Here is a 9597-nt window from a genome sequence, read left to right as displayed (position 1 = left end):
CTGTCTGACATCAAGGAGAGTGGCAAGGGACGACGACGAAGGGTACTTGGGTGAGTCCCTAGTCCTCAATGATGGATATTAGCTTTGCACCAGCTATCATTCATTATTTGACAGGTTACTGTACATTATGGTGCTAACTGAACGCTGAATCTAATTCATATTTTGGTTGTGACCCTCATTGAACATTCAATGAAGAAAAAACCCAACTTAAACTTAAATAAAACTCAAAAATGTCACATGAATCGTTACAAATTCAAGGGGAAAATTTGCTTTAAATATTAGAACGAAGTTCTCCAATCTGTGCAAACAATGAAGGGGAGATTATTTCGTGAAGATTGTCATGGTGCGTCGTTAAAATAACCTACAACGTCATTTGAATTGCGTACTAACGTTTATGACGTCATAACGTTAACAACTAAATCATTTAACGACGCCAGTTTGTGAAGAACTGTAGCTAACTTCAGCTGTCATCCTTTATTATTGAAAAATACCAGAATGGACACTGTATATCAGCCTTCATTTATCTTTTCGCAGAATGGAACTCTGATGTAAGTTTATCTTAATTTAATTATTGCCCCATCATAAAATATATGGAGAAATTTACAGATGGCATTGTGAATATTCCTTTGTGAAAACTGGGAAAGAACCATAGTAACCTATTTTACCTTTAAAAACTTAAAACAGCACGCCAACAGATTCATGCTAATTTTCATTAAAATTTTGTAAATGTATTTAAATGTGTAATATTGTGAAGTAACCAAAAGAAAGTAATATACACATTATCAATGGCACTTACAAACCACGTAAATTCCCCCAAAAATGACCAAAATATGCATATATAGTCTTAACTGCGTTAGTAACGCAGTAGAAATATAGTTGTAAATACTGAAAAATCAGTCATTAATCGCACATTATATGTAAAATATTACTTAAATCTTGAAACTTTTTTTTACTTTTCCTTACATCTTAGTACATTTTTTCTCAAGTTTGATTTCATTAAAAATATGTTGACTCATCTGGAGGCATGTAGCTTAAGTTAGCTACAAATAATTAATGTAACTGTCGTTAGTTATAAAAGTGAATTAAGACAAGTCAGTGCAATCGTTACAATAAGATGTTCTTAAATATGATTGATCGATTACAATTTGTTCAATAACTTTAATTTGCAGAACCAATCGGTTTGTTGAGTTTCGGAAGCTGTGTGAATTATTTGCTAATGAAATTATAAAAGGACGAGATCCTTCAGCAATGATATTAACCAAGATCACAAAATTCCCGCCTCTTAGAGGTAATAAATATTTACCATTTCATTTGTGTTTATTATTATTATTATTTTTAATGAAGATTAATCTTTAGTATATTGTTTAGAGTATGTATTAATAAATATAGAGTATATCCATGCAGGTGTACTTTCTTTAATAAATCTGGAGTATATTCATGCATGTGTACATCCTTTTTTCAATATTGATTTATTGATCTAGAGTTTATTCCTGTATGCATACTTCCTTGATCAAATATTGATTAAACAGTACATCCGTGCATGTGTCTTTCTTTTTTAATCTATATTGATTAATCGAGGGTATGTACGTATATATATGTGAATGTTTTTTTTTTTTCTTTATGGAATATTGATTATTACAGAAGTATTTGTGTATACTTTCTTTAGTAAATATGTTCCTGTACACTCAGTTTAGAGTAAGCCAATGTACATTCAGATAATACATTTATATTATTATTATCATCTGTCGTGTATATTAATGTACACTTTCTTTATTCAATATTTATGTGACTTTCTGTCTGTGTAGTCAAATCTCTATCTTGATTTGAGCCGCGTCACGATAAAACCAACATTATGGGTTTGCGACCAGCATGGATCCAGACAAGCCTGCGCATCCGCGCAGTCTGATCAGGATCCATGCTGTTCGCTATCAGTTTCTCTACTTGTGATAGAGTTGGTAAGCGAACAGCATGGCTCCTGATCAGACTGCGCGGATGCGCAGGCTGGTCTGGATCCATGCTGGTCGCAAACGCAAACGCAGTATGTTGCTTTTGACATGACGCGACTCATTTTAATTTGTGACGAAATTTTTCTAAGCAATGATCTTCAGTTCAAATGTCCAAATATAATTCTGTTCATATTGCTTCATAGACGTACTATTGTTGTTATATTGAGAACTACTTAAGTTTAATTTTATCGCATTTTTATGCCGTCATAGTGTATTTCAAACAATATTCCTTAAAAGTAAACGATCAGAAGGAAACCGTTTTTCTTAACTTGTGAATAATGTTACAGATGTTCCTCTGTTGAACGAGGCTTTTGATCTACTGAAAGATTCTGCGTTTGAATATCATATATCTCGTGAGAAGGGAAATTTAGATTATTGGCCTGAAGATGACCCACAAAATAACCAAAGGGATTCAAATAGGTCCAGCCCTTCAACTGATAGGTTAAGAAGAACAAGACAGACATATAATACGTAAGTTAAAAACCTATATACACGAACTTCCTTAAAAAGCTCAAGTGAGGTAAAAAAAAGAGTCTAAAATCATAAAAGTTAAATTATTATTTATAATATATTAAGTGAAGTACTTAAAATAATTAGATTTGCTGAGGCTTAAAAAGAAATATACTTGGTGTCAAATTGAATATCCGCTTATGTGCGATTCTTAAAGTGAAAAGCGTAAAGCGTTGCAACGCTTTTCATTGTTTGGAACATTTATAAAACATTTTTCTTTAAAAAAGTGATTACGAATTGATCTGAAAATTTGCACAGAATTTATTGGTCTAGACCTACATCGAATAGTACACAAATGTAGGGGAAATATTTCCAGTCATCTCGTGTCAAAAATCCTCAGTGGAGTCCCTTTAAATTTAACATATCACATTGTAATAGGACTGTTTAAATTAACATTATAAAAATATCAACTACACTGAATAACACTGTGTTCATGCAACAATTTAGAAAATATGACACTAGCTAGCCGTTTGTATTTGCTCTTTATTTTATATAGGTTTTTACCAAAAGAAGAAATGGCTGCATGTAAGAAATTGTTCCGGAAATTATCGCAAGTATGCCATAAACACCAGCAAGCACTTGAACCCTTACAAGAAGCTATTTCGGTAATTTTAAGTTTTTATTCTGAAATGAAATGCTGACAATTCTTATGTATTATATAGTTTAAGATACTTTACAAACTGCAATATAAGTTTAGTTTTTTCAACTGTAATGATGTCAGATTAATCAAAGCCTGTTTTAATTTTATTCAAAGTTAACACCTTCTTGTATATGTTATTTTTAATAAAATTTCTTCCGGAAGTTTGAAGAGCTCTTCATAAAGATTTCGTGACGTTATTACAAATAACAATTCATCAAACCATTTTCCAATGAAATAATAATACCCATCATTTATAAGAGCATTCTACTATTAAAGTGACAGATGAGTCAGTCCAAACACTAAACAGACAGTAACACATTCTAAATATAAAACATCAAACTAGTACAGAGTATATATTTCATGAAAGAAAAAAATAATGTAAGAAACGCTTATCAAATTTGAATTCTATTTATAAACTTTTTATGATTAGGAATACAAAGAACTGGACAGGAAATGTTTGGATGCATACACACAGATGAATATTGCATCTGACAACTTCAACGAATATGCTAACGGTGATGTAGATGACCAAAATGGATTCAAAGAGGCCAGCTATGAAGCTCATAAGGTATACATACAGCGGACGAAAGAATACACCATGTACAAAGAAAAGTCAAAAGTGGCCTTTGAGAAGATGTACCCGAGGTACAAAACAGAGAAACAAATCAGAGAGGAGCGTATGAATAAGGTACTATTTTTAAAAATCCGGAAATAAATATTATACAAGATATTTGATTATCTATACAAACTGAAGGTCGGTCGTTGTAAAACAAATTTAGAGATGTTTCTAAGTGGTCAATGCTCTATGATTTTCTTCTACATGATATTTCTATAAAACAGATACACTAAGAAGAGTGCCATTTGTTAAATGACTACCATGATAATTAAACAGTGGTCTTCATAAATTGACAATGCAGTTACCTAGATAAAAAAAACTTAGCTTCATCGTGGAATTTTATTGTATTTTTGCAATTGTTTTATATTTTTTATCTAGTATTATCTGTTATTATATTGTGACAGTTGGACAATGATTTGAAAATCATCATAGAGACAGAGATGAGGGAAATACTGACAGAGGGAATGAAAACATTGATGAAAATAGCTACAGCATGCCGATTCTCTCCGTAAGTTTATATTGGCATTTTTTTCTCTAAATGGTTAAAAGTAATTATCTCACGGTCCGTTTGTCTGTCTGTTTGTATATGCTATGCATATGTGACGGTAAAACTTTCTAACTGATTATTACAAAAGTAGTATTTTTTCACTAAGTATATGAAACGGAATTTGTCATTTTAACGGTTGTAAAGATACGTTCAACTCATCTTTATTAGTCGTTTACTTTTTTTTGATCTAACTTTAAATTTGTATCAGTCATTTGTGGTTGGTTTAATCTTGATTTCATTTGAACCTTTAACGTAATGGATTTACCAAGCAGTCCATTCAAAATTAAAGGAACTCCAGCTTTTAGTTTAAAGGATTTAATACAATTGATAGAGCTACGATTGTATAGAGCCTAGTCAGACTGCATGGTTGTTCAGACTTGTCTAGCTCTATACAGGGGCAAAGGATAATCACATTCGGTTCCAGCAGTTTTCAGGTTTAAAAAGCATTGTTTTTTTTTCTGCTTCAGAGATGTCATAGATAGAATTGGAAACTTTGATTGTGCCATCACTGCTGAAAAGCTTTACAGAGATGTTTGCTTAAAGTATTGCCATCCTGCCGTTAATGAGGTCAGATTCTTGCTGTACTAAAAATTAATAAACTGAAAGTATTAGTATATGCTACCCCATCTACCCCCCCCCCCCCCCCCAATTACTTTTATTACTAGTGTATACATGTACTGAAGAGATATTATCAAACGATTTGATTTCTTCATGTTTATATAATAAAGGATAACTAAAAGATAAGGAACATTATAAAGTATTTAGTATTATGCAAGAATACTTATGAAATTTAATTACTTTTATGGAAATATCTAACATAAATTTGCATTATATATATATATATATATATATTTTTACAAAAATTAAACAATGTCACTAAATCTTATGTGCTAAGAATTGGGGAGAAACTGCAGTTCTTATTTTGTTTTCAAAATAAATTTCTTTTCTTTTAAACAGAAGCATCTTGGTGATGTACATGGAAACAGTCTCTACATTTATCCATATTTTCATGTCATGGATAAAGATGAACGAAGATTTCGGGAGCACGAGAGTTGTATATCTCTACTAGATGGCGAATCAAAACGTAATTATTTTCATTGATAATTCATTGGCCTGCTGACAGGCAACTAATTTTACCCAAGCAACCAGTGAAGATCAAGATCAGCTTTGCTGTCTGGTCATGGTCGGCACTGTACCCTATCCAGTTAGAACATATGTAAATATTGTCCGTGAAAATGACGAATGTTTTGTTATTGTTTTGTTTTCAAGATTGAAAGATTTACAAGTCCATTTACATGTATCTTGATTGGTCAAGGATATTAGTGATTCCTTATAAAACTGCTATTTTAATATTTGTTTAAACAATTTTATTATTTTGATAGAATTTATTAACGAAATATTAAAGTTGAGCTAGATATTGCATTGCTAAATCATCAAGTATACGATAATAGTGCAAACTTGCATTATTTTGTAATCACTAACCAATTTTCCCGAAAAAGGGATAATAATCCATGAATGGTATATTTTTAGTATTCAGACGAGAGGAGCTTTACGTATGGGCGAATTCCACAGTAGATGTTAAAGGGAAAGATTATATGCTCAAGTTGAAACAAGGTAAGACAATTCCACGTTTAATGCGAATAATCATACTCAATATATGCCACCTTTTTATCTTTATAAAAACACTTTTTTTATCTTTATAAAAGCCTTTTTTTGGTATATTAAAAAGAAATATTATGGATTCCCTTAATTGTTGATCAAATGAGTCGTATTTATAAATACTATATAATTAAGATATTTATAAATTGTAGTTTTGCATTAAAAAATATTAATGTTTTCAGATATTAACATGGAAGTTAAATTGTAATATCAATACAAATTATTCTTTTTTTCTTTTCTTCAGATATTAGCATCAAACAGAAGTTTTTTTCCGCTGACGGCAGCCTTGCATTTGGTTGGACAAGAAAGTTTGGATGCGGGAACAAGCATTATGGTTTCTATCCTACGAATGATACAAGACTTGTCCGATGAAATTCAATTTTTATCTACAAAAATATGCAAATATTATATACATATTTATTTTGAAGCACATTCAGGTTTTCTTATTTTTTTCTCGACGTAACTATATAATACAGTGGCATGAAGGGGCCACCTACAACGTGCTCACACGATATCTACTACATGCGCACGCGATAACTACCACGTGCGTTCGCAATAGCTACTACGTGCGAACATACAAGCTATTACGTGCGCACGCGAAAGCTATTACGTGCGCACGTAATAATTGATCAACGTAGTAGCTATCGCGTGTGCACATAGCAACTATCGCGTGCGCACGTAGCAGATAAAATATTTCTGATGTTCCCTCTATGCCACCGTAATATTAACATCGTTTTGGTCAAACTACATGTATTTGAATTTAGATTGATATATTTATTAACCGATTAGGCTTATTTTTGGACAAAACATTCCCGACATGTTGAATCATTTAATAAAATTACATCGGCCTAAAGTCACTGGGGATGTTAAATAAGTCAAATACGACCTTAACCTTGAATTGACCTTGGATGTCAAGGTCAAATCATTTAAATGTGCTTAGGTTGTTCTAGCTTTGTTATTTATTTGCGGATTTGATTTATACTTGGACAAAAAAAAACAACAACCACACACACACATTAGTGGCTTAAATTGTTATATTTTTTATCGGTTTACAGATTTGATTTATAGTAAGACAAAATAGCACATATTCAATTTAGCGAATATTGTCATAACTAACGCTGCATGGCACCTGTACCGTCTGATTATGGTCTGCACTGTTCGCTCATCAGTCGGTACACTTTTTGAAAATTACTCTAATAACTATAAAGGTGCATGGTTTTGGCAAATTTTCCAAAACGGATATGTAGCGTTTAAAGGGTTTTTACAACTCAACTCAACTCTTTTATTTCATAATCAAAGGCCTCCGGCCCAAAATATATATCAAACACTAAAGCAGCATTTGAATCAGGTTATGTCCATATAATATCAGTATTTATGACGTTAACTTCAACATTATAGCAGTATCTACGGCATTGTCTATTAATTTCAATATAATAGCAGTATTTATTTATAACACTGTCCATCAACCCCAACATAATAGCAGTATTTGTGACATTGTCTATTAACTTCAATACAATAACAGTATTTATGACATTGTCTATTAATTTCAATACAATAGCAGTATTTATGACATTATCTATTAACTTCAATACAATAGCAGTATGTATGACAATGTCTATTAACTTCAATACAATAGCCGAATTTATGACATTGTCTATTAACTTCAATACAATAGCAGTATTTATGACATTGTCTATTAACTTCTATATAATTTTAAGCAGTATTTATGACATTGTCTATTAAGTTCAACGTAGGAGCGTTATTCATGACATTATCTACAAACAACAATATAAGAGCAGTACGCATGACATTGTCCACTAACATCAATATAATAGCAGTATTCATGACATTGCATATCAATATTAACATAAAGTTCAGCAGCATTTATGAAATTGTCTAATAACTTCAATACAATAGCAGTATACTATGACATTGTCTATTAATTTCAATATAATAGCAGTATTTATTTATAACACTGTCCATCAACCCCAACATAATAGCAGTATTTGTGACATTGTCTATTAACTTCAATACAATAACAGTATTTATGACATTGTCTATTAATTTCAATACAATAGCAGTATTTATGACATTATCTATTAACTTCAATACAATAGCAGTATTTATGACATTGTATATTAACTTCAATACAATAGCAGTATGTATGACAATGTCTATTAACTTCAATACAATAGCCGAATTTATGACATTGTCTATTAACTTCAATACAATAGCAGTATTTATGACAATGAATATTAACTTCTATATAATTTTAAGCAGTATTTATGACATTGTCTATTAAGTTCAACGTAGGAGCGTTATTCATGACATTATCTACAAACAACAATATAAGAGCAGTACGCATGACATTGTCCACTAACATCAATATAATAGCAGTATTCATGACATTGCATATCAATATTAACATAAAGTTCAGCAGCATTTATGAAATTGTCTAATAACTTCAATACAATAGCAGTATACTATGACATTATCTATTAACTTCAATATAATAGCAGTATTTATGACATTGTCTACTAACAATATAATATCATTATTTAATTTTACCAATGAAATATGGTGCTTTATTTAATTTTATCCATGAAATATGGTGCTTTATTATATACTTACAATTGAAATATTGAGAAATATTGATGAAATAAAATGTGTATTTTCATTTTCCGTATTTTCACTGTAAAAATTTATTTTTCACTGCAATGAAACATATTTTCTGTATTTTCACTGGTGTCTTGCCGGACTACTTTCTTTTAAATTCTGCCTGTACACAAAATTTAAGGGAAAGTCTTTCAAATTTTAATGTCAAAAAAGAGAAATATGTATATAATAAACAGAAAATTCAAGTTTTTTCTATAAATACATGATTTATTTTCATCTTGTGGCATGAAAATTACCATATTTCACTCGTGGCTACCGCCACTCATGAAATATTTATTTTCATACCACTCGATGAAAATAAATCATGTATTTATAGAAAAAACTTGAATATCCTCTATTTATTTAATTTTACCCTGAAATATGGTGCTATATCAGTCAAATATAATTCATATTTTTTAAAAATAAATATGAAATATAAATATGAAAGTGGGCGGAGTCAAAACTCATATTTATTTTAAGGGACTTCTTTCGCCGTTTTGTTTTGAAAAATCTAATAAGTACAAAACAACTTTTTCTTGAATTTTGTTTTGATAACTATCTAGCATGATAGAAAATGGTCTAACTAAGAAAATTAATCCGGACACCAATATCTTTAATTCAGTAATTAACGCTGTACAGACGTTTAAAGAGTTGTTTACAAGACGTCATAATGTAGCGCCAAACAGCGCGTGCTTACGCATAAATTACTGCGCGCTGTACAATTGCAGTTGGTAGCAAGCAAGGGTATTCGTTACCATTTTCTTTGATAATGAAATTAAATAAAAAGGTTATTTTTTCGTTTTTCGTGAAATATGGTATATATTTTCACTCAACATGATAAAGTGCCACATATTTTCACTCGCCGTGCCGGTGTAACGTTGTAAAGTGACCCCATAGAATAATGACCCCACGGTCATTATTTTATATAAGATAATGACCCCTTTCTATAAAATACTGACTCCCC

General features: G+C 30.9%; 1 protein-coding gene across 1 annotated transcript; it reads left to right on the top strand.

Annotated features, from left to right (window-relative positions):
• The first annotated feature begins 436 nt into the window (after positions 1–436).
• On the top strand, positions 437–5420 carry LOC132716913 (uncharacterized). The gene is made up of 8 exons (XM_060700249.1): positions 437–548; positions 1170–1288; positions 2294–2477; positions 3013–3121; positions 3587–3844; positions 4177–4280; positions 4787–4886; positions 5277–5420. The coding sequence occupies exons 1-8, from the start codon at positions 496–498 to the stop codon at positions 5418–5420; spliced, it is 1071 nt and encodes a 356-aa protein (XP_060556232.1). The 5' UTR covers positions 437–495.
• Positions 5421–9597: the final 4177 nt, after the last annotated feature.

This window comes from Ruditapes philippinarum, unplaced genomic scaffold (genome assembly GCF_026571515.1).
Source record: "Ruditapes philippinarum isolate M1 unplaced genomic scaffold, ASM2657151v2 ctg7630_1_1_1_1, whole genome shotgun sequence".
NCBI classification, from domain to species: domain Eukaryota; kingdom Metazoa; phylum Mollusca; class Bivalvia; order Venerida; family Veneridae; genus Ruditapes; species Ruditapes philippinarum.
This window is presented reverse-complemented; position numbering and strand designations above follow the sequence as displayed.

Excerpts from the sequence above, each read along its gene's own strand:
- LOC132716913 (XM_060700249.1), top strand. The coding sequence starts at position 496 with ATGGACACTGTATATCAGCCTTCATTTATCTTTTCGCAGAATGGAACT. Across the intron at positions 549-1,169 it reads TCGCAGAATGGAACTCTGAT|AACCAATCGGTTTGTTGAGT; the intron begins GTAAGTTTATCT and ends TTTAATTTGCAG. Across the intron at positions 2,478-3,012 it reads ACAAGACAGACATATAATAC|GTTTTTACCAAAAGAAGAAA; the intron begins GTAAGTTAAAAA and ends TATTTTATATAG.